The sequence below is a fragment of the Belonocnema kinseyi genome, chromosome 2, assembly GCF_010883055.1.
Source record: "Belonocnema kinseyi isolate 2016_QV_RU_SX_M_011 chromosome 2, B_treatae_v1, whole genome shotgun sequence".
Classification (NCBI taxonomy): Eukaryota; Metazoa; Arthropoda; class Insecta; order Hymenoptera; family Cynipidae; genus Belonocnema; species Belonocnema kinseyi.
Window position 1 is genome coordinate 161,431,728 of NC_046658.1, and position 26,694 is coordinate 161,458,421.

Genomic DNA, 26,694 nt, shown 5'->3' on the forward strand with positions numbered 1-26,694 from the left:
ATTGAAATGAAATAAAATAATTATTTAAAAAATTACAAAGAATTAAAAAGAATTCAGGGTAAAGTAATACAAATTTAGGATGAATTCCAAAAAATTCAAATCACCTATAATCTTTAACAATCTTATAATCTTTAACTTTAAAAAATTTTTAATTTGAAAAAAAAATCAAATGAATTGAAAACAATTTTAAAATATGGAAAAATTTCATTGAATTCAATAATTATAAATAAGCTTTAAAAAATTCAAAGGTATTTGATGAAATGTCTGGGAAATCAAGATGAATTAATTAAAAAAATTGAAAGATTGAAAAAAAATCCATTAAATTAAGTAGAATTTAATAAATTTGTAAGAATTGAAGTGAAATAAACTAATTATTTAAAAAATTACAAAGAATTTAAAAGAATTCAGGGTAAAATAATACAAATTTAGGATGAATTCCAAAAAAAAAATCAAATCACCTCGAATCTTTAAATATCTTATTAATTTCTAACCAAAAAAGTGACTAATGAAAACAAAACAATTCAAAATAATTTATTAAAAAAGAAATTCTATGAATTTCATACAAAAAATAAAGCTGAATTAAAAAAACAATCAAGTGAATTAAAAAAAAAAATTTAATATAAAAAATTAAAACAAAAATCTATTGTAATAAGTAAAATTGAGAGAATTTAGAAGAATTAAAGTGAATTAAAAAAAATTCATGGGAATTCAAAAGAATTTAAAAGAATTCAGTGACTTTCAAGAAAAAATTTTTAATCACTTCAAATTTTTGAAAACCCTGCTAATATCTAACCAAAAAAGTGACTAATGATTTATTTCATGAACAATTTAATGATTTATTTCAGTAAACTTTGAGTGAATTTAGAATAATTTAAGGCAAATGAGAAGAATTCGACGAATTTCATAAAAAAATTAGACCGAATTTAAGAAACAATCAGGTGCATTAAAAATAATTAAAAAATTAAAACAAAAATCTATTGAATTAAGTAAAATTGAGGGAATTTAAAAGAATTAAAGTGAATTAGAAAAAATTCATGGGAATTCAAAAGAATTTAAAAGAATTCAGGGTGCCTTTCAAGGAAAAATTTTTAATCACTTCAAATTTTTGAAAACCCTGCTAATTTCTAACCGAAAAAGTGACTAATGATTTATTTCAGTAAACTTTGAGTGAATTTAGAATAATTTAAGGAAAATGAGAAGAATTCGACGAATTTTATAAAAAAAAAATAGGCTGAATTTAAAAAAGAATCAGGTGAATTAAAAATAATTAAAAAATTAAAACAAAAATCGATTGAATTAAATAAAATTGAGGGAATTTAGAAGAAATAAAGTGAATTAAAAAAATTCATGTGAATTCAACAAAATTTAAAAGAATTCAGGGTGACTTTCAAGAAAAAATTTTTAATCCTGCTCATTTCTAACCAAAAAAGTAACTAATGATTTCTTTCATAAAAAATTTAATGATTTATTTCAATAAAATTTCATTGAATTCAGAAGAATTTGAGGAAAAAGAGAAAAATTCGATGAATTTCATAAAAAATAGACTGAACTTAAGAAATAATCTAGAGAATTGGAAATAATTAAAAATATAAAGAATTAAAACAAAAATCTATTGAATCAAGTAAAATTGCGTGAATTCTTAAAAATTAAAGTGAATTAGAAAAAACTCAAGGGAATTCCAAAAAATTAAAAAGAAAAAGCTGAATCTCAAGAAAAATGTTTTAATCGCTACAAATTTTCGAAACCCCTACTAATTTCTAACCAAAAAAGTGTCTAATGATTTATCTCAGTGAAATTTGATTGAATTTAAAATAATTTATAAAAAATTTAATGATTTTTTTCAGTAAAATTTACTTGAATTTAAAAGACAATCAAGTGAATTGGAAATAATTAAAAAATACAAAAAATTAAAACAAAAATCCATCGAATTAAGTAAAATTGAGTGAATTTAGGAGAATTAAAGTAAATTAGAAAAAATTTAAGGAAATTCCAAAAAATTAAAAATAATTCAATTTAAGGTGAGTTTACAAAACTTCAAGGTGAATTTAAAAAAAACGTTTTTAAAAAAGCCATTGAATTGAGTAATATTAAGTGAATTTTGAAGCATTCAACAGAATTTAAAAGAATTCAGGGTTAATTCCAAATTAAATTCCCAACAATAATTGGGAATATTTTTGTAATCTTTTAAGGGACCTGAAATATTTCAAATCCGTTGAAATCTTATGAAATCTCATTAATTTTGTTAAAAAATCAGAGATATAAAAAAATTAGGATTAAAAAAAATTGAAAAAAAAATCAAAAGAATTCCAAAGAATTTAAAAGAATTGAGGATAAATTCCAAATCTCTTCAAATGAATTGGAAAAAATTTTTTAATTAAAAAAATGTATTGATTACAATAAAATTTAAGTGAATTTAAAGGAAATTGAAGAAAAGAGAGAAGAATTCGATCAAATTTATCTCAAAAATCAAACTGAATTTAAATCCCTTTTCCTCTTAAATCTTAAGCTAAATTTCATGAAAATAGTTATGACGAGAAGCAAATTTTTCAATAAATACATTAAAATTAATTAAATTTGTTTACAATGTATTATTTCAGTTCATTTTTTTAAACTTGAACATTTTTTAAAGTACAATTTCAAAAAAAAATCTGCAAAATAAATTTTTTTTCTAAAATCTTAGAGTAAATAACTTTAAATTTTCCTAAAAATTTAGAGAACATTGTTTGATTCTCTCAAAATCTTTCCAAATTCATAAAAAGCTTCATCTTTAAAAAAATTGAAATACAACCTACATTTATCTAAAACTTTTTATAATTTTTAAAGATTAAAAAAATTCTTTTTCAGATATCTAAACTTTTAATGTTAAAATGCGATTAAATTAAAATTGTTCAATTTAGAAAGTTTTTATCTAAAATTACTTATTTTTGAAGATTTTGACCTTCAAATCGTTTAAAAGTTAAAGCTTTCTTTTCTAAATTATTCAATTTTGAACCATTTTCTTTAAAAATATTTCGATTACAAATTATTTAATTTTTAAAGTTAAATTTTCTTAATCACTTTCAAATTTAATGTTTTAAAATTAAATTACAAAAAAATGAAACTTACAAATTTCAACAACTTTTAATTTTTTTAAATGAAATATTTATAATATTTTTTAAAAAATGTTGAAATTTAAATTATCAAAAAATGAGAGAAAAAATTATAAATTGCATGTTTCAACCTTTTTAATTTTCAAACCGGAAATATTTGTAATATTTTTATGAATTTTTCAACATAAGACGACTTCAAATTAATATATTTAATTTTGAACGTTTTTATTTACAAACATTTAAATGATAAATTATTCAATTTTCGAAGTTAAATTTTCTTAATCGCTTTCAAGTTTTATTTTTATTTTAAAATGTAAAATTACCAAAAAATGAAAAAATTACAAATAAAAAGTTTCAACTTTCCAATTTTCCTAACAATCTTTTAAAATTTTTCGAATTTTTCTTAGAATTTTGTAAAGAAAAAAAATAGCCTTAAAGACTTCCAGATTTTTATTCAAAATTTTGTTTGGAAATACCTTCAAATCTTTTAGAACATTATCCTAAAGTTAATTTTTCAAAAATAGAAAAGCAATAAACATTTTTCTAGGAACATGAAAAAAAAATTTTCTTTATCTTGAAACCTTGTGCAATTTTAATTCAGCTTCCTTGTTCAAAATCTTCAACAATCTAGAAATTTAAGAAAATTAAATTTTTCAGAAGTTTAAAATTGACTTTGAATTGTTTGAATATTTAAAAATAATTATTAAACATGATAGAATTTTGCGTAATTTTGTAATCCTAATTAAAATTTCTTTTAGAATTCCTTTTTTAAAATAAAGAAATCATTTGTGATTTAACTATGAATCTTTATAAATTCTTTTATTAAATCATTGAAATTTTATGAAATCTCAAATTTATTGAAATCTTGAAAATTCTTGAAATCTTGGAATCCTTAAGAATTCTTTGAAATATTTGTGAAATCCTTTGCATTTATTTGAAGTCATTCAAATATTTGAAATCTTTTAAAATTTTTGTGAAATATTTATGAAATATTTGTGACTATACCATTCTTAAAATCTTTTGAAGTCTTTTAAACAAATTTGAAATCGTTTACAATCTTAAAAATGTTTTAAAACATTTTAAATTTGGTGTACTGTACGCTTTTTAAAATATTTTTGAAATTTTTCTGAAATCATTGTAAAATCTTTTAAAATTTTGGTAAAATCTTTTAAAATTTTGGTAAAATCTTTGAAATTCTTGAAATCATTGTAGAATGATTAGAAATATTTCTAACATTTTCAAAATCTTTGTGAAATCTTTTAAATATTTTTGGAATCTTTTGTATTCATTTGATTTTTTTTTTAAATATTTGAAATCTTCGTTGAATCTTTTAAAGTTTTAGTAAAATCTTTGAAATATTTGTGACATGTTTCTTTGTTGAATCATTGAAATTTATTGAAACCTTTTGAAATCTTTAAAATTCTTTAAATCTTTTGAAATATTTGTGTAATCTTTTGTATTTATTTATAATTATTAAAATCTTTGAAAATCTTCTGAACAAATTTTAAAAAAATGTTTCAAAATTTTTTAAAATGTTTTGAAACCTGGTGCACAATACTCTTTTTAAAATCTTTGAATTTGAAAATTTAATTACATTTTTTTCGAAATCTTTGAAATATTTCTGGAATCTTTTTTATTAATTTAAAATCATTCAAACATTTTAAATCTTTTAAAATTTTGGTAAAATCTTTCAAATTCTTGAAATCATTGTAAAATGTTTTGAAATATTTGTGACATTTTCAAAATCTTTGTGAAATCTTTTGAAACCTTCTAAACAAATTTGAAATAGTTTTACATCTTTGAAATGTTTTGAACTCTTTCGAAAAATTTATGAAATGTTTTATATTCATTCGAAATCATTAAAATATTTGAAATCTTCTAAACAAATTTGAAATCGTTTACAATCTTTCGAATGTTTTAAAATATTTGAAATCTGGTGTACTGTACGCTTTTTGAAATTTTCATGAAATTTTTAGTAAATCTTTGTAAAATCTTTTTAAATTTTTGTAAAATCTTTTTAAATTTTGGTAAAATCTTTGAAATTCTTGAAATCATTGTAAAATGTTTTGAAATATTTGTGACATTTTCGAAATCTTTGTGAAATCGTTTAAAATTATTGAACAGTTGAAATCTTAAAAATCTATTAAAATCTTAATTAAAAAAAAAAATTAAAAATCTTAATTAAAAAAATTTTTTAACCAAGTTTTAAAAAAAATGGTTCAATTTTTTTTTAAGTTTTGAAGTCGGATGCACAGTACTCTTTTTGAAATCTTTGAATTTGAAATTTTAATTACATTTTTTTCGAAATCTTTGAAATATTTCTGGAATCTTTTTTATTCATTAAAAATCATTCAAGCATTTTTAATCTTTTTAAATTTTAAAAATTTTTTGACATTTTTGTGACAATTTCAAAATCTTTATGAAACCTTCTAAATAAATTTGAAATCGATTCAAACTTGGTGCACTATTGAAATATTTGAATTTGAGATCTTTACGACAATTTTTAGGTAATCTTTGAAATATTTTGAATTTATTCGATTATTTAAAATCTTCATTAAATCTTTTAAAATTTTAAACATATTTGAAATATTTAAAAACCCTTTGCAATCTCGTTTAAAATCTTTGAAATGTTTTGAAATCTCAGAAATTTGGTTTACACCGTTTTTAACATTTTAAAAATCTTCTAAACAAATTTTAAAACATGGTTTAAAATCTTTAAAATGTTTTGAAACCTGGTATACATTATTCTTTTGAAATTTTGGTAAAACATTTGAAATTCTTGAAAATCATTGTAAAATGCTTTGAAATATTTGTGAAATTTTCAAAATAGTAGTGAAATCTTTTGAAATCGTCTAAACAAATTTGAAATAATTTTAAATATGGTATGCCATAACCCTTTTTGAAACCTTTGAATTTGAGAACTTTATGACATTTTTATGAAACCTTTGAAATATATCTGGAATCTTTTATATTAATTTAAATTCATTAAAGAATTTGAAATCTTCGTTAAATCTTTAAAATTTTGGTAAAATCTTTGAAATATTTGTGAGATGTTTCTTCAATTTTTCTTTATTAAAATATTTGAAATCTTTTTGAAATCATTGGAAATCTTCTAAACAAATTTGAAATCGTTTCACATCTTTGAAATGTTTTGAAATCTTTGAAAAATTTTTGAAAATTTTATGAAATCTTTTATATTCATTCGAAATCATTAAAATATTTGAAATCTTCTAAACAAATTTGAAATCGTTTAAAATCTTAAAAATATTTTTAAATATTTGAAATCCGGTGTACTGTACCCTTTTTAAATCATCATGAAATTTTTATTAAATCTTTGAAATACTTGTAAAATTTTTTGAAAAATTTGTCACATTTTCGAAATCTTTGTGAAATCTTCTAAACAAATTTGAAAACGATTAAAATTTGAAAACTCACATTTTTTGAAACCTTTTGAAATCTTTAAACTTCTTAAAATCTTTTGAAATCCTTATGAATTCTTTGAAATATTTGTGAAAACTTGTATAATCATTAGATGTCATTCAAATATTTGAAATCATTTAAAATATTCTGAAAAATTTTGAAATCGAATAAAATCTTTTGAAATATTTGAAATCTGATGTACTGTAATTTTTTTCATATCTTTGGATTTGAAATCTTCATGAAAATTTTCTGTGAAATCTTCAACAAAAAAATTGACATCGTTTGCAAATCATTAAAATGTTCTCAAATCTAAAAAATCTGGTTTACTAAACCTTTTATAAAAATTTCAAAATCTTCTAAACAATTTTTAAAAAATGGTTTAAAAGCTTTCAAATGTTTTGAAAATTTTTAAATCTGGAGTACTGTACTATATTTGAAATCTTTATGAAAACTGTAGAAAATCTTTTAAAATGTTGGTAAAATCTTTGAAAACCTTGAAATTTTTGTAAAATGTTTTGAAACCTTTTGAAATCTTTGAAATATTTTGTATTTATTAGAAATCATTCAAATATTTGAAATTTTTGTGAAATCTTTTGAAATTATTCAAAATATTGGTAAAGTCTTTTAAATCCTTGGGATTTTTGTGAAATCTTTGTGATATCTTTTGTTTGAAATCATTTGAAATCTGGTGTAATATACCTATTTTGAAATTCTGAAAATTCTTCAAATCTTTTGAAATCCTTATGAATTCTTTGAAATATTTGTGAAATCTTTTGTATTCATTTAAAATCATATTTGAAATCTTTGTGAAATATTTGGAAATCTTCAAAAACTCTTTGCAATCGTTTAAATCATTGAAATGTTTTGAAATTTCCGAAATCTGGTTTACACTTTCTGGCATCTTTGAATTTGAAAATTTTATCACATTTTTATGAAATCTTTGAAATTTTTCTGGAATCTTTTTGAAATTCTTGAAATTATTGTAAAATGGTTTGAAATATTTGTGACATTTTCGAAATCTTTGTGAAATCTTCTAAACAAATTTGAAATTGATTAAAATTTGGTGCACTTTTGAAATCTTTGAATTTGAGATCTTCATGACAATTTGTATGAAATCTGAAATCTTTTATATTTATTACAATATTTCAAATCGTGATTAAACAAATTTTTTTATTAGTTTTAAAAAAAATGATTCAAAATTTTTTTAATGTTTTGAAATCTGGTGTAACCTGTTTTACACCTTTATTAAAATGTTAAACATCTTTTAAAATCTTCATTAAAAAAATTTTTTTTATTAATTTTAAAAAAAAGTTCAAATTTTTTTTAAACTGGTGTACAGTATATATTTTACAGTATATAGTATAAATTTTTGGAATTCTTGAATTTGAAATTTTTATTAAATTTTTATGAAATCTTTGAAATATTTCTGGAATATTTTGTATTTATTAAAATATTTTAAATATTTTAAAATTTTAGTCAAATTTTAAAAATATTTGTGAAATCTTTGGCATTTAAAAACATTCAAATATTTTCGAAATATTTCGAAACGTTTTGAGACATTTTAAAATCGTTTCAAAATTTTGAAATCTTCTTAACAAATTTGAAATCATTTACAATCTTTAAAATATTTTAAAATATTTGAAATCTGGTTTGAAGTCATTGTAAAATGTTTAAAAATATTTGTGACATTTTCGAAATATTTGTGATATCTTCATGAAATCTTCTAAACAAATTCGAAATCAACTAAAATCTTTGAAATGTTTTGAAATCTCATAAATCTGGCTTACAACTTTCTTAAGATTTTTAAAATCTTCATCAACAAATTTTTTTTCATTAATTAAAAAAAAATGGTTCAAAAATTGTTAAATGTTTTGAAATCTGGTGTATTTTTGAAATCTTTGAATTTGACAATTTTATAACATTTTTTTCGAAATCTTTAAATTATTTCTGGAATCTTTTTTCTTCATTTGAAATCATTCAAATATTTCAAATCTTCTTGAACTATTTATAAATCTTTTTAAAATACTTTTAAATTTTTGAAATTTTTCTGGAATCTTTTTGAAATTCTTGAAATTATTGTAAAATGTTTAAAAATATTTGTGACATTTTCGAAATCTTTTTGAAATCTTCTAAACAAATTTGAAATTGATTAAAATTTGGTGCACTTTTGAAATCTTTGAATTTGAGATCTTCATGACAATTTGTACGAAATCTGAAATGTTTTATATTTATTAAAATATTTAAAATATTCGTTAAATCTTTAAAATTCTGGAACTGTTGAAATTTTTTAAATCTTCTGAAATCTTAATTTTAAAAAAAAATTGTAATCTTGATTAAACAAATTTTTTTATTAGTTTTCAAGAAATGATTTTAAAATTTTTAAATGTTTTGAAATCTTTGTGAAATATTTGACAATCTTCTAAAACCCTTTGCAATCGTTTAAAATCTTTGAAATATCGGAAATCTGATTTAAACCTTTCTTAAAATTTTTTAAATCTTTTTAAATCGTTTAAACAAAATTTTCAAAAATGGTTCAAAATTTTTATAATGTTTTGAAATCTGGTGTAGAGCGCTCTTTTTGAAATCTTTGAATTTGAAAATTTTATTACATTTTCATGAAATCTTTGAAACCTTTTTGAAATCTTCTGAAATATTTTTATATTTTGTAAAATCTTTGAAATTCTCGAAATAATTGTAGAATGTTTTGAAATTTTTGTGACATTTTCGAAATCTGTGTGAAATCTTCTAAACAAATTATAAGTTCATTAAAATTTGATGTACTTTTGAAATCTTTGAATTTGAGATCTTTAGAACGATTTGTATGAAATCTTTGAAATATTTGGAATTTATTCGAATAGTTAAAATCTTCGTTAAATCTTTTAAAATTTTAGTAAAATGTTTGAAATATTTGTGAAATCTCTGGTATTCATTTAAAATCATTAAAATATTTGTGACATATTTCGAAACCTTTTAAAACTTTTTGAAATCGTTTAAAATCCTTGAAATCTTTATGAAATTGTTATGAAATCTTTTGTATCCATTTAAAATCATTGAAACATTCGTGAAATATTTGGAAATCTTCAAAAATCCTTTAAAATTGTTTAAAATCCTGGAATTTAAAAGCTTTATGGATATTTTTTAGAATCATTGTAAAATCTTCTATTTTAACAATCTTTTAAAATCTTCTAAACAAATTTTTATAAAATTGTTCGAAATTTTTTAAATACATCTGGAATCTTTTGTATTAATTTAAAATAATTAAAGTATTTGAAATCTGAGAAATATTTGGAAATCTTTAAAAAAAACCCTTTGCAATCGCTTAAAATCTTTGAAATGTTTTGAACTCTCAGAAATATGGTTTACACCTTTCTGAAAATTTTAAAAATCTTTTAAAATCTTCTAAACAAATTTTCAAAAAAATGGATCCAAATTTTTACAATGTTTTAAAATCTGGTTGTACAGCACTCTTTTCGAAACCTTTGAATTTTAAAAGTTTATGAAATTTTAAAAATATTTCTGGAATCTCTTGTATTCACTTAAATTCATTAAAATATTGGAAATTTTCTTTAAAAATCTCTTTTGAAATCTTTAAAATTCTTGAATTCTTTTAAAATCCTTATGAATTCTTTGAAATATTTGTGTAATCTTTTGTATTCATTTAAAATCACTAAAATATTTGAAATCGTTTTACATCTTTAAAATGTTTTGAAATCTTTGAAAACTTTATGAAAATTTTAGGAAATCTTTTATATTCATTGGAAATCATTAAAATATTTGAAATCTTCTAAACCAATTTGAAATCGTTTTTTGTGAAATCGAAATTTGAAAACCTTTCGAAATCGTTTTCAAACTTTTGAACTGTTGAAATTTTTGAAATCTATATGAAAATGTTATGAAATCTTTGTGAAATATTTGGAAATCTTCAAAAACCCTTCGCAATCGTTTAAAATCTTTGGAATTTTTTGAAATCTCAGAAATCTGGTTTACATCTTTCTTAAAATTTTCAAAATATTTCAAAATCTGAATGAAAAAAAAAATAAATAAAAATCTTAATTTAAAAAAAAAATTTTAATAGTTGAAAAAAATGGTTCAAAAATTTAAAAATGTTTTAAAATCGGGTGCACAGTACTCTTTATGAAATCTTTGAATTTGAAAATTTTATTAAATTTTTACGAAATCTTTGAAATATTTCTGGATTTTCTTTATTTATTTCAAAGCATTAAAATATTTCAAATCTTTTAAAATTTTGGTAAAATTGTTGAAAATCTTGAAATCAGTGTAAAATGTTTTGAAATATTTGTGACATTTTCGAAATCTTTGTGAAATCTTCTAAACAAATTTAAAATCGATTAAAATTTGGTGTTTTTTGAAATCGTTGAAATATTTCTGGAATATTTTGTATTTATTGAAATATTTGAAATCTTCGTTGAAACTTTTAAAATTTTATTGAAATCTTCGAAATATTGATGAAATCTTTATGAAAATATTATGAAATCTTTTAAATATTTGTGAAACCTTTTGTAACCTGGTTTACACCTTTATTAAAATGTTAAAATTCTTTTAAAATCTTCATTAAAAAAAAAACTTTTTTTAAATAATTTTAAAAAATAGTTCAAAATTATTTTTAATCTGGTGTACAGTATATATTTTACAGTATAAAGTATAAATTTTTGGAATTTTTATTAATTTTTTATGAAATCTTTGAAATATTTCTGGAATATTTTGTATTTATTAAAATATTTTAAATATTTTAAAATTTTAGTCAAATTTTAAAAATATTTATGAAATCTTCTAAGCAAATTTGAAATCATTTACAATCTTTAAGATGTTTTGAAATATTTGAAATCTGGTGTACTGTACGCTTTTTCAAATTTTTATGAAAGTGTTGTGAAATCTTTTTAAATTTTGGTAAAATCTTTGAAATTCTTGATATAATTGTAAAATGTTTCAAAATATTCGAAAATTTTATTACATTTTTTTCGAAATCTTTGAAATATTTCTGGAATCTTTTTTCATCATTTGAAATCATTCAAGTATTTCAAATCTTTTTGAAATAGTTTTAAATCTTTTAAAATCTGTTTGAAATACTTTTGAATCTTCTAAAATTTTGATAAAATCTTTAAAATTCTTGAAATCATTATAAAATGTTTTGAAATATTTGTGACATTTTCGAAATCTTTGTGAAATCTTTTAAACAAATTTGAAATCAATTATAATTTGGTGCACTTTTGAAATATTTGAATTTGAGAAATTTGAGAAAATTTTAGTGAAATCTTTTTGTGAAATCTTTGGTATTCATTTAAAATCATTAAAATCTTTGTGATATATTTCGAAATCTTCTAAGACCTTTTGAAATCGTTTAAAATTTTTGAAATTTTTATGAAATCTTTTATATTTATTCGAAATCATTAAAATATTTGATAATCTTCTAAACAAATTTGAAATCGTTCACAATCTTTCAAATGTTTTAAAATATTTGAATTCTGGTGTATTGTACGCTTTTTTAAATTGTTATAAAAGCTTTGTAAAATCTTCTAAAATTTTGGTAAAATCTTTGAAATTCTTCAAATCATTGTAAAATGTTTAGTAATATTTGTGACATTTTCGAAATATTTTTGATATCTATGTGAAATCTTTTAAGCAAATTTGAAATCAATTAAAATTTGGTGCACTTTGAAATATTTTTTATTAAAATATTTAAAATCTTCGTTAAAAATTTTAAAATTTTCGCAAAATCTTTCAAATATTTGTGAAATCTTTGTGAAATATTTTTAAATCTTCTAAAACCCTTTGCAATCGTTTAAAATCTTTGAAATCTCATAAATCTAGTTTACAACTCTCTTAAAATTTTTAAAATCTTCATTAAAAAAATTTTGTTAATTAATTTTAAAAAAATCGTTCAACAATTTTTAAATGTTTTGAAATCTGGTGTACTTTTTGAAACCTTTGAATTTGACAATTTTATAACATTTTTTTTCGAAATCTTAGAAATATTTCTGGAATCTTTTTTATTCATTTGAAATCATTCAAATCTTTTTGAAATATTTTTAAATCTTTTTTAATTTTTGATAAATGTTTAAAATTCTTGAAATCACTGTAAAATGTATTGAAATATTTATGACAATTTCGAAATCTTTAAAAAAATTTGAAATCGATTAAAATTTGGTGTTTTTTTTTAAATCGCTGAAATATTTCAGGAATATTTTGTATTTATTGAAATATTTAAAATCTCCGTTAAATCTTTTAAAATTTTAGTGAAATATTTGTAATATTTGTGAAATCTTTATGAAAATATTATGAAATCTTTTTTATTCATTTAAAATCATTAAAATATTTGAAATCTTTGTGAAATCATGTAAAACCCTTTGCAATCGTTTAAAATCTTTGAAATGTTTTCAAATCTGAGAAACATGCTTTACACTTTTCCTAACATTTTAAAAAACTTCATTACACAAAATTAAAAATTAATTTTTTAAAATAGTTCAAATTTTTTAAAATTTTTTGATATTTAGTGTACAGTTTATATTTTACAGTATACAGTATATATTTTTGGAATCTTTGAATTTGAAAATGTTATTAAAATTTTATAGAATCATTAAAATATTTCAGGAATCTTGTTTATTCATTTGAAATTATAAAAATATTTCAAATTTTTTTTAAATTTTGGTAAAATCTTTATAATTCTTGAAATCATTGTAAAATCTTCTAAACAAATTTGAAATCGATTAAAATGTGGTGTACTTTTAAAATCTTTAAATTTGAGATCTTTATGACAATTTTGATGAAATATTTTTAATATTTCTGGAATAAAATATCTAAAGAAATACATAGTTTTAAAAAAAAACTTAAGTTAAATTTTCAGTAAAAAATAATAATGTTGAACAAAATAATTTTTTTAAAATAAAATAGTTCATTTTTCATCCCGAGATGAATTTAAAAATAAACTTATAAATTTTTAATAACAAAAAATTAACTTTTAACACAAGAGTGTAAGCTTGAACCTGATTAAATATTATTTTGAAAAAATAATTTCTGAACTTCTGATATACCAACCAAAAAAAAGAGTTTAATTTTTATTTAAAAACTGTTAAATTAAAAAAAAAAAACATAAATTTTCAATCGGAGAATTTAATTTTTATCTAAAATCCAAAAAATTTTAAACCAAAAATAGATCCAAAAATGAATTTTCAACCAAGTAGTTTTATTTTCAACTAAAATTATGAATATTTCGAAATCTTTTAAAACCTTTTGAAATCTTTTAAAATTTTTAAAAAGTTAAAATTGTCGAAATCTTTACGAAAATTTTATGAAATCTTTTGTGTTCATTTAAAATCATTCAAATATTTGAAAAATTGTGAAATATTTTGAAATCTTCTACAACCCTTTGCAATCATTTAAAATCTGTTGAAAACTCAGAAACCTAGTTTACACCTTTCTTAAAATTAAAAAAAAAAACTTTTAAAATCTTAAATTAAAAATAATAAAAATTCTTCATTAAATTTTTTTCGATGGTTCAAAATTTTCCAAATGTTTTGAAATCAGGTGTCTTTTTGAAAATTGTGATAAAATCTTTAAAATTCTCAAAATCATTGTAAAAGGTTTTGAAATATTTGTGACAATTACGAAATCTTTGTGAAATCTTCTAAACAAATTTGAAACCGATTAAAATTTGAGGTGATTTTTAAATCTTTGAATTTAAGATCTTTATGACAATTTTCGTGAAATCTTTGAAATATTTCTGGAACAAAATAGCTGAAGAAATAGGAAAAAAAAACTTTAGGTAAATTTTCAGTAAAAAATAATAGAATTCAACCAAAACAAAAACAAAAATATTTCAACCAGAGATAAATTATCAAATAAAATGGTAAATTGTCAATCAAAAAAATTAAGTTTTAACAAAAAGAGTATAAAGTTCAACCTAGTAATTAAATATAATAAAAATATACAGTTTCAACCAAGTCATTTTAATAATTGCAGTTAAATTTTCAATAGAAAAAATAATTTTCAGCGAAAGAAAAACAAATTTTTAAACCAGAGATAAATTTTTAAGTAAATATATGAATCTTTAATCAACAAAAATTAACTTTTAACAAAAGAGTGTAAATTTCAACCTAGTAATTAAGTATTAATTTCGAAATAAATTATCAACTTTTAATATGCCAACTAAAAAAGAGTTAAATTTTTATTTAAAAATTGTTAAATTTATCAAAATAAATGAATTTTCAACCACACTTTAATTTGTTACCTAAAATCGAACAAATTTCAACCAAAAATAGATCCAAAAATGAATTTTCAACCAAGTAGTTTTATTTTCAACTAAACTTATGAATCTTTGAATTTGCAAATTTTATTACATTTTTTTCGAAATCTTTGAAATATTTCTGGAATATTTTTGATTCATTTTAAATCATTCAAATATTTTAAAATCTTTTTAAATTTTGATAAAATCATTCAAATTCTTGAAATCATTGTAAAATATTTTGACATGTTCGATATCTTTAAAATATTTCGAAATATTTCAAAGCCCTTTGAAATCGTTTAAAATTTTCAAACTGTTGAAATCCTTAAAATTCCTTAAAAATCTGGTTTAATATATCAATTTTTTAATATAAAAAAATCTTTAAAATTTTTGGAAAGTTTTGAAAAATCTTTGTGAAATATTCAAAATCTTTGTGAAATCTTGTCCACACGTCTTTTTCAAATCCTTGAAACCATGAACTCTTTTTGAACTATAAATTTTCCCAATATTAATTTTTTTTTTTTTTTTTTTTTTGAAAATGACAAGTCGAAAAAGAAAAAAATTGAAAGTTTCTGATAAGAATATGACTCACCCATTAGAATCACTTGAGGTGTCTTTTTGGCAGCTTTATTAAGTGCAGCGACATTAACTTCCGGACTGAATACCAGGACTCCTGGCGATCCAAACAGCTCAATTACCGGCTCGTAAACTGTGTCTCTCAAAGCCAATCGCATTATCGATTTTCCATACGCTTTTCCATACATATTGCTTCGCTTCAGGTTGACTTTGAAATTGAAATCGTCATCGGCGTTCATTGAATTTTTGTGATAGAACGCGACCATTTTCGAATTGTTGAACCAGTTGCGAACTTCTCGCGCTATAATCACTTGATAAGGATTCTCCTCCAGTGCCTTCACTGCTTTTTTCTCCGTTTTTTTACACACCTCCCACAAAGCCTTGCCTTTATCAGGATTTGGGTAAAACGGAGTGATAAGTTTCATCACCTTGCCGCGTTCATGATGAAATGGCCTTGGCTTTTGTATGTTGATCTTGGAGCGAAATCGGACTTGCTGAACCGAAACTGAGTTTTGAACCGACTGCAAAACTGAAACAAACCGACATCATTCTTCGCTTAATCGGCAAATTAAGACAGACTTTCTTCCTTTTTTTCATTTTCTTTATTTTATTTTTTAATTCTAACCTGTAGGATATTCAACATAAATTGGAAATAAAATAGTACACGCTGAGCCATGATTAAGTTTAAATTCAAATTTATTTGAAATCTAGAAAATTATCCTCTTTTAAAATATTCCATTTATTTATATCTCGAAATTATGAAAAGAAAATAGATTAATTTTTAACAGAACAAGACGATTTTTCAACAAAATACATACATTCTCAATCAAATACTTAAATTTTCAATAAAAAAATATCAGTTTTCAACCAAAAATGTAATACTTAAGTTTTAAATTAAAAAATTAATTTATAACGAAAAAAAAAAAACAACTAAGTTTGAACCAGAGATTAATTTTCAACTAAAATGATCAATATTTAACGAGAAAGAGGAAAGGTTTAACCAAAAGAATTCATTTTCTACCAAAAAGATGATTTTTCAACAAAATATATCAACTTTCAACCGAAAAGTTGAAATTTTTACTAAAAAATATTAATTTTCAACCAAATAATTAAATTAAAAAAAAAATAGTCGTCAACCAAAAATAAAATACTTAAATTGTGAATTAAAAAATTAATTTTCAACGAAAAAAAAGGAACAATTTTGAACCAAAGTGATTAATTTTCAACTAAAATTATTAATCTTCAACTATAGAGACGAATTTTAAACCAAAAGAATGAATTTTTAATCAATGAGTTTATCCCTCAACAAAGAAATGTTATTTTAAACCAAATAAATGAATTTTCACGTAAAATGATAAATATTTAACTTGAAAACTTAAATTTTTAACCAAAAGAATTAATTTTCTACCAAAAATATGATTTTTCAACAGAATACATCAATTTTCAACCGAAAAGTTTAAATTTCACTTAAAAATATTAATTTTCAACCAAATATTTAAATTTAAAAAAAACAGTCGTTACCCGAAAATGAAATACTTTAATTGTGAATTAAAAAATTAATTTTCAACGAAAAAAAAGGCACAATTTTGAACCAAAGTAATTAATTTACAACTAAAATTATTAATCTTCAACTATTATAGAGACAAATTTTAAACCAAAAGAATGAATTTTTAATAAAAGAGTTTATCTCTCAACAAAGAAATTTTATTTTAAACTAAATAAATGAATTTTCAACTAAAATTATCAATATTTAATTAGAATACTTGAATTTTCAACCAAACACAAATAATTTTTTACCGAAAATACAATTTCTCAACAAAATACATCCATTTTTAACCGGAAAGATGAAATTTTTACTCAAAAATATTAATTTTCAACCAAATATTTAAATTTAAAAAAAAAACAGTCGTTAACCAAAAATGAAATACTTTAATTGTGAATTAAAAGATTAATTTTCAACTAAAATGATTAGTCTTCAACTATAGAGACGAATTTTAAACCAAAATAATGAATTTTTTATAAAAGAGTTTATCTCTCAACCAAGAAATTTTATTTTAAACTAAATAAATGAATTTTCAACTAAAATGATAAATAATTAACTAGAAAACTGAAATTTCTACCAAAAATAATTAACAAAAAAAAAACAGTCAACCAAAAATGAAATACTTAAATTGTGAATTAAAAAATTAATTTTCAACGAAAAAAAAGGCACAATTTTGAACCAAAGTGATTAATTTTCAACTAAAATTATTAATCTTCAACTATAGAGACGAATTTTAAACCAAAATAATGAATTTTTAATAAAAGAGTTTATCTTTCAACAAAGAAATTTTATTTTAAACTAAATAAATGAATTTTCAACTAAAATGATAAATAATTAACTAGAAAACTAAAATTTCTACCCAAAATAATTAATAAAAAAAAACAGTCGTTAACCAAAAATGAAATACTTAAATTGCAAATTAAAAAATTAATTTTCAGCGAAAAAAAAACAACCAATTTAGAACCAAATTGATTAATTTTCAACTAAAATTATTAATCTTCAACTATAAAGATGAATTTTAAACCAAAAGGATGAATTTTTAAGAAAAGAGTTTATCTTTCAACCAAGTAGTTTTATTTTAAACTAAAAAAGAATGAAATTTCAACTAAAATGATAAATATTTATCTAGTACCAAAAAGTTAAAGTTTTTACTAAAAAAGATTAATTTTCAACCAAACAGTAAAATTTCGAAAGAAAAAGAAAAAAGTTTTCAACCAAAACTGGAAAAAAAGAATTTTAAGCGAAAAAAATTAATTTGAAACAAAAGATTTTAACTTTTAGGCAAGTATTCTTATTTTTCAATAAAAAAAAAGGATTTCCGACTAAACCTATCAATAATTAATTAGAATTCGTGAATTTTCAAACAAAAAAATTATTTTTTTTTACCGAAAATACGACTTTTTGACCAAACATATAAATTCTCAATAAAATAATTGAAATTTCAACTGAAAAAGATTAATTGTTAACCAAATAGTTGAATTTTCAACTAAAAAAGATCAGTTTCAAACTCAAAATGGAATACCTAAATTTGTAGTTAAAAAATGAATCTCGGATCACAAAAAAAAATTGGCATCCAAATTGATAAATTTTTAACGAAATAGTTAAATTTTAAACTAAAGAAGATCAGTTTTCAACCAAAAATGGAATAATTGGTTTTTCAGTTAAAAAAATTATTTTTCCATCAAAAAAAAAATTTGCAACCAAAGTGATACATTTTGAATTAAAATGTACTTTTATTTTTAAACAAAAAGAAGAATTTTCAACTAAAATTATTATGAACATTATTATATACACTATTATTATTTATTATATATTATTATATACATAATTGTGAACATTTTCAAGAAAATAGTTAAAGAAATAGTTTTAATCATCTCAGTTGAATGTTTAAAAAATTATAATGTCCAGTCAAAGAAAAAACAAATTTTCAATAAACATAGCATTTTTCAACCAGAGATAAATTTTCAAATAAAATTATGAAGCTTCCATATAAAAAAATTAACTTTTAACAAAACAGTTGAATTCAATACATAAATTTTTAACCAGATATTTTAAATTTTAACGAAAACCTACAAATTTCCAACGAAAAATAGAATAGTTAAATGCTCAGTTTGAAAAATTAATTTTCAACTAAAAAAATGCATTTTCAACAAAATAGTTAAAGAAATAGTTTAAAAAGAAAATTTTCAGTAAAAAATAATAATATTGAACCACAAAAAAAATTTCAACCAGAGATAAATTTTCAAATAAAATGATAAATCGTCAATCAAAAAAATTAAGTTCTAACAAAAGAGTATAAAGTTTAACTTAGTAATTAAATATAATTTAAATATACATTTTCAACAAAATAATTTTAATAATTGCAGTTAAATTTTCAGTAGAAAAAATAATCTTCAGCGAAAGAAAAACAAATTTTTATTAGAATAGCTCATTTTTAGACTTGAGATATATTTTAAAATAAATATATGAATCTTTAATAAAAAAATTAACTTCTAACAAAAGAGCGTAAATTTCAAACTAGTAATTAAATATTAATTTAAAAATAAACACTTTAATTTTTACCTAAAATCCAACAATTTTCAACTAAAAATAGATCCAAAAATAAATTTTCAACAAAGTAGTTTTATTTTCAACTAAAATTATGAATATTTCGAAATTTTTAAAAACCTTTTGAAATAATTTAAAATTTTTAAACTATTAAAATTTTTGAAATCTTTATAAAAATGTTATTAAATCTTTGAAATATTTGGAAATTTAGAAGATTTTCCAATATTTTAATGATTTTAAATAAATACAAAAGATTTCATAAATCTCAGGAACTTGGTTTACACCTTTCTTAAGATTAAAAAAAACTTTTAAAATCTTAAATTAAAAAAAAATTAAAAGTCTTAATTAAAATTTTGTTTAATGGTTCAAAAATGTTAATAAATTTTTATGAAATATTTTAAATATTTCTGGAAACTTTTTTATTCATTTGAAATCATTAAAATTTTTGAAAATTTTTTTTTAATCATGGTAAAACCTTTGAAATTCTGGAAATCATTGTAAAATGTTTTGAAATATTTTTGACAATTTCAAAATCTTTGTGAAAGCTTCTAAACAAATTTGAAATCGATTACAATTTGGTGTACTCTTGAAATCTTGCAGTTAAGTTTTCAGTAAAAAATAATAATGTTGAACATAATTTTTTTTTTCCAACAAAAAAAAAAATTTCATTTTCATTTGAAAACTGTTAAATTTAACCAAATACATAAATTTGGAACCAATTTAATTTTTACCTTAAATCCAAAAAATTTCAACCAAAAATAGATCCAAAAATGAATTTTCAACCAAGTAGTTTTATTTTCAACTAAAATTATGAATATTTCGAAATCTTTTAAAATTTTGAAACTGTTAAAATTGTTGAAATCTTTACGAAAATTTTATGAAATCTTTTGTATTAATTTAAAATCATTCAAATATTTGAAAATTTGTGAAATATTTTGAAATCTCAGAAACCTGGTTTACATCTTTCTTAGAATTAAAAAAAAACGTTTAAAATCTTAAATTAAAAATAATTAAAACTCTTAATTAATTTTTATTAATGGTTCAAAAATTTTTTAATGTTTTGAAATCTGGTGTCTTTTTGAAATCTTCGATATTTGAAAATTGTACTAAATTTTTATGAAATATTTTTTATATTTCTGGAATCTTTTTTATTCGTTTGAAATCATTAAAATATTTCAAATATTTTAAAATTGTGGTAAAGTCTTTAAAGTTCTTGAAATCATTGTAAAATCTTCTAAATAAATTTTGAGATCGATTAAAATTTGATGTGATTTTGAAATCTTTGAATTTGAGATCATTATGACAATTTTCGCGTTAACATTTTTGAAATCTTAAAAATATTTAAAAATTTGAAACACTTGGAAATGTTCTAAAACCCTTTGAAATCGGTTAAATTCTTTGAAATATTTCGAAATTTCAGAAACCTGGTTTAGAACTTTCTTAAAATTTAAGAAATCTTTTAAAATCTTAATAAAAAAATTAACAATCTTAATAAATTGTTTTTTAATGGTTAAAAAATTTTTAAATGTTTTGAATTCTGGTGCCTTTTTTAAATATTTAAATTTGCAAATTTTATTAAATTTTCATGAATCTTTTAAATATTTCTGGAATAAGATAGCTAAAGAAATAGTTTTAAAAAAACTTTAGGTAAATTTTCAATAAAAAATAATAATATTCAACCTAAAATAAAAATATATTTTTCTACCAGAGATAAATTTTCAAATAAAATGATAAATCGTCACTCAAAAAAAATTAAGTTTTAACAGAAGAGTATAAAGTTCAACCTAGTAATTAAATATAATAAAAATATACAGTTTCAACCAAGTCATTTTAATAATTGCAGTTAAGTTTTCAGTAAAAAAATAATAATGTTGAACAAAAAAAATATTTTGTTTGAAAATAAAATAGTTCATTTTTCAGAGATAAATTTAAAAATAAATTTATGAATTTTTAATAACAAAAAATTAACTTATAACAAAAGAGCGTAAATTTTAATCTAGTAATTAAATATTAATTTAAAAAATAATAATTTCTGAACTTGTGATATACCAACCAAAAAAGAGTTTAATTTTTATTTAAAAACTGTTAAATTTAATAAAATACATGAATTTTCAACCACACTTTAATTTTTACAAAAAACCGAACAAAATTTAACCAAAAATAGATCCAAAACTGAATTCTCAACCAAGCAGTTTTATTTTTAATTAAACTTATGAATATTGCGAAATCTTTTAAAACCTTTTGAAATCGTTAAAAATCTTAAAATATTTGAAATACTTGGAAATCTTCTAAAACCCTTTACAATCGTTTAAATTCTTTGAAATGTTTTGAAAGATCAGAAACCTGGTTTACAACTTTCTTCAAATTTAAGAAATCTTTTAAAATCTTAATGAAAAAAAATTAACAATCTTAATAAAAAATTTTTTTTAAATTACTTCAAAAATTTTTTAATGTTTTGAAATCTGGCGTCTTTTCTAAATCTTCGAACTTGTAAATTTTATTAAATTTTCTTGAAAGCTTTGAAATATTTCTGGAACGTTCAATCTAGTAATTAAATATATAATATAAATATACATTTTCAACAAAATAATTTTAATAATCGCAATTAAATTTTCAGTAAAAAAAAATAATAATGTTGAACAAAATAAAATTTTTTTAAAAATAAAATAGCTCATTTTTCAGAGATAAATTTTAAAATAAATTTATGAATTTTTAATAAAAAAAAATTAACTTTTAACACAAGAGTGTAAATTTTAATCTAGTAATTAAATATTAATTTAAAATATAATAATTTCTGATATACTAAACAAAAAAGAGTTTAATTTTTATTTAAAAACTGTTAAATTTAACAAAATACATGAATTTTCAACCACCCTTTAATTTTTACCTAAAATCCAAATAATTTCAACCAAAGATAGATCAAAAAATGAATTTTCAGCCAAGTAGTTTTATTTTAAACGAATATTATAAATATTTAATTTCGCATTGTTTATCAAAATAAGTGAAATTTTTCAAAAAGATCATTTTTCTCAAAAATAAAGAAAAAAGCAACCCTGAAATAAAACCAAGAAAAGAAATAGGATATGTTATTAGTTAAAAAATATCAAATAAAGTAATAAACTGAATAAAAATCTTACCCAACAGAGAGTTCATCACATTTAAAAATTGAGAAGTGAAAAAATCCCTTCTTGCAGTATTCGAAGGCTTCTCTCAACACACATTTTTTTCTCTCTCTCAAATTTTCCAAAGTGTTTCTTCACTTTAAATTGCAATACGAATCGACTACGATTTCTAAAATTAAGTACAAAATTATATATACAAAATTGATTAATTCTATGCTTCTTTTTTCTTAATTTGCAGACTTAAGGCACTTGAAACCAGGTCGCTTTTTCTCTTTTGTTTACGTAGATTAACAACGTAGGCTCAATATGGATTGTAAAATTGCATTTCTCTATTTAATAAGTAGTGATTTCTAGTCAATTTCAGTCGTAATGTATTTTTCTATTCCATATAATGATTGATATGCATTAAGATATGCAAATATTGATAATGATTCAGATTCATTAAACAGCAGAAGAAAAAGAAATCATCCATCCACATTTATGCAATATAATTAATCGTCCCACTGCAATAATTATTAGACTCGTGTCGATTTTCTATATTGTCGCCAAAATTCAGAGACTTCCGGTTTTTCCCCAAACGCAGCATCGAACGAATTCCTCCCTTTTTCCGCGACCTCTTGTATCTGTCATCCAAAGCCGAATTCAAAGACGCCTGTTTCACGTCGCCCCGACTGTTGGAAAAGCTCTTCGATTCCCTCTCCTCCTGGAAATTGTCCGTATTCGCAATATCGCCCTGGACATCGTCCACAAGCCAGTGCTTTCGCGGCGAAATCTTATTATTACATCCTGGAATGGTGTACAGGTACTCGGGTTGCTCCACTTTATCATACTTCCTATCACTATCAAATGAAGAACTCTCGCCGACCTTGACTTTGTTCACTTCCTTGTACAATTCCTTGTATCGTTTGCCAGCTTCCACCTCGGAATTGCTCTCCCCACTCTTTTCCCGAGTCTCGCGCAACTTTTTATTCCTTTTGTAGGTGTCGGTATTTTTGGCATCGAGAGCAGCATGCCTCTTCTCGGACATGCTCTGCCGACCAAGAGCGTCCCGCGAAAACTTGTTCGAGGAGTTGAACTCCTCGAGGGAGAGTTGGCTGTCATAGGTGGGATCGCCGGAATACTGACTCTCCTTGTCCTCCGAAGTCTTCACCTCATCCTCCAATAATACTGATTCCAGGTTATGTCCCGACGACAACTTCCTGTTGAGACTGCTCGTCGAGTCAATCCAAGCCTTGTTCGTCGCGATGCAGTAGCTCTCGTTGCGCAAACTATTTTTATTGTACTGTTCAGTCAATCTGTCGATAACTGGATTCCAGGGCGATGGGAGTGAACCCTTCTCCAGATCCTGACTCGCGTCCTTCACCCTCTCGATTTTCGAGTCGAGGTAGCTGTTTGCGGACTCGAGCTTGCAGGGTTTGTCCAGGTAACTCTTGTCCTCGTAGGAGACTCGTCTTGCTATCGTTAGAGTAATAACACCAGTGATTGGACTATTTGTATTGAGCATAGCACGTCTCAGAGTTTCCATCGCGTCGGAATTCGAGAGACCGAGGAGGGACACTCCATTCACATTGAGCAGTTGATCATTGTTTCGTAAACGACCGTCGCGAGAGGCGGCACCCCCGTGCAAAACACTTTTAATAAATATACCTAAATCCACATTATTGTCGTCACTGCTACTCGTCTTCCCCTTGACACTCACACCGAGTCCGGCTTTTTCCGAATCGTGCACAGGAATGTCGAGAGTGAGAACCATCCGATTTTTCCGCGACTCTGACACATGAACGGCCTTGAAACTGAATTTATCCTCGTCACTTTTTTTCGGCGATCGCTTCCAGTTGCGAGTGTTGTCCTCGGCGACGACAATTTGCTCGCCAACCTCCTCCTGTCGCGAAACTAACAACTTGACTCTCCCGCCGGGCGAGATACTTCTCAGTAAGGCGACAACCTCGTCCTGACTTTTCCCGGTCATTTCCATTTTATTGACTTCCAATAAACGATCGCCAGGCTTCAGTCTTCCATCCTCGACGGCTGCGCCTTTCGGCAAAATATTCTTTATGTAAATCGGACAGTGACCACCTGCAGGATTGTCCCGGGTCGTGACGCTAAATCCGAGTCCGTTGCCGCCCTTGGTCAACTCGATCTCAATCATTTTCCCGATCTTTCGCGTGTTTGCGCTCTGAATCTTGTAATTTTGGAGTCTCTTGCCATCCTCCTTCTCCGCGCTGATATTCAGACACTTTTCACTTTTCTTCAGAACCGAGATTTGCAGAGAAGGCTCGTTCATGCAGGTGCGGAATATCTCCTGAACTTTCGAGAAAGGCATACGCAGAAGATTGTGTCCATTGATCTTGATAATATTGTCGTGCAGCTCAATTTGCCCGTCCTTCGCTATCCTGCCATTTGGTTCAATCACCTCGACTCGAAGACCTTGATCATTCCCGGATAAGTCGTAACACGGCACTACATGCAGACCGAGAGGCCCGGCTTCATTTTTAATCACAATTTCGCGAATTTCACTCGAGGGTGGCAAATTTTCGTAAGATTTCGCGTCCTGTCCGAGAGGTTCTTTGCGACGCGATTCTCGAGGTAGGGACTGGGTGTATGTCGTGAGACAGGGCTCTCTCGTCGAAAGTACGTGCATTGATAACCTCTTTGTTTCGCGCTTGATATTTTGATCGAGGCAGAAGCGATGATCCTTGTCAGCGGGAAAGTCGGGACTGTTCGTCCCGACGGAGGAGGCACCATCTCCGGCGTGCAACACATCGTAGAGGAAATGCGCGACGATCTGTTCCCGGTCGTCCGCTACGTCGCATAACCTGTCGTCGGGATCGAGAAGACCGCCGCCCGTTAGCGAGGAGAGACTGCTGATTGTCAAGGCACTGTCGCTTTTGCCAGTGGCTTTTTTGTAACGCAGTATCGCTTCGTGCATCAGCTCTCTGACGAGCAGGGTTCCATCTCCACACGGAACCACCACTCGCACATTATCGAAACACACGGTTACCTTCATTCTGACTCTGACATGTCCAAGAAAAACTTCCTTCCCGGAGTGGAATTAATCCAGGGGACGGTAAGAATGCATGGCACGCGGAACAACTTTTCTAAAGGGTTAGACTACAATTTCGGATAGGAATGCACTTTCTGGAATGAGAACTGATAATCGCGTATTATTTGTTATTCACTCCCACGGCCTCGAGATTCCATAAATGAATCACCGACGCAGCACACTTGAGACTCCGAAAACACTGTCACTGACTTTTCACTGAGGTGTCGACCGGGATTTTTTTCGGGTGAAATTAAGTGTAAGGAATGTTTGATGACTGTCGATAATAAAGATTGAAAACTTGGTATATAAATTGTGGGAAAATACGCGACACAGACGCACTTATAAATTATCAACTACGACATTTTGTTTTTGTTCCGTGTTTCGATTGTCAGAATACCTGAGACGACAGATACGAACTGCACACTCCGAGTTGATAAAGTAGTGTGGCCAATGGCCACGGTGGCGCTGATTGTTCAGTGACCCTCAAGGTTGGGTCGAGTTTTTAAATTCCCGAGAATTTAAGGATTTATGATTTTTAAGAATACTTTTATTGTTCGGGTTATATCAGCGGTTGAAGATACATTATTTTCTAGCTTAGACATATTCAGGAATTACATTGCTTTATATACAAATTTAAAATTTTCAAATATATTAATTTATTTCAAACAAAAAAAGTTTTCTCCTTTAAAAGATAAATCTTTAACAAAATAATTGAATTTTTAGCATAATAGTTGAATATTCAACCTAAAAAGACATTGCCAACGATAAATTGTCATAGTCTATATTTTAATAAAAAAAGAATTGAATTTATACAAAGAAAAGAATTTTAAAACCAAAAAGACGAATTTCCAACAAATGAAGATTTTTCAATCAGAAAATAAATAAAAGTTTATCTAAATTATTGAAACTTCAAAGCAGAAGACAAATATTCTTTACAAAAATTCAATTTTTAAACAAAAAATATGACTGTTCAACAAAAAATTAATTTTCCACGAAACTGATGCATTTTTACGCAAAAAAGAAAATTTCAAAAAAAAAAATTTTTTTTACAAAAAAAAACGTGAATTTTTAACTAAAAATATCAATCTTAAAAAATGGAAAAGTTCCATTTTCTG

General features: G+C 23.3%; 1 protein-coding gene across 1 annotated transcript in view; it reads right to left on the bottom strand.

Moving 5' to 3' along the window:
• LOC117167024 (partitioning defective 3 homolog) overlaps positions 1-25,965 on the bottom strand; it is a 27,043-nt gene extending 1,078 nt beyond the window's left edge. Inside the window, exons 1-2 of the mRNA XM_033351573.1 lie at positions 23,041-25,965; positions 15,341-15,853 (exon numbers count right to left, since the gene is read on the bottom strand). Coding sequence (XP_033207464.1) covers positions 15,341-15,853; positions 23,041-25,543 — 3,016 coding nt within the window. The 5' untranslated portion in view covers positions 25,544-25,965. The remainder of the gene's footprint in view (positions 1-15,340; positions 15,854-23,040) is intronic.
• Between the last annotated feature and the right edge of the window lie 729 nt (positions 25,966-26,694).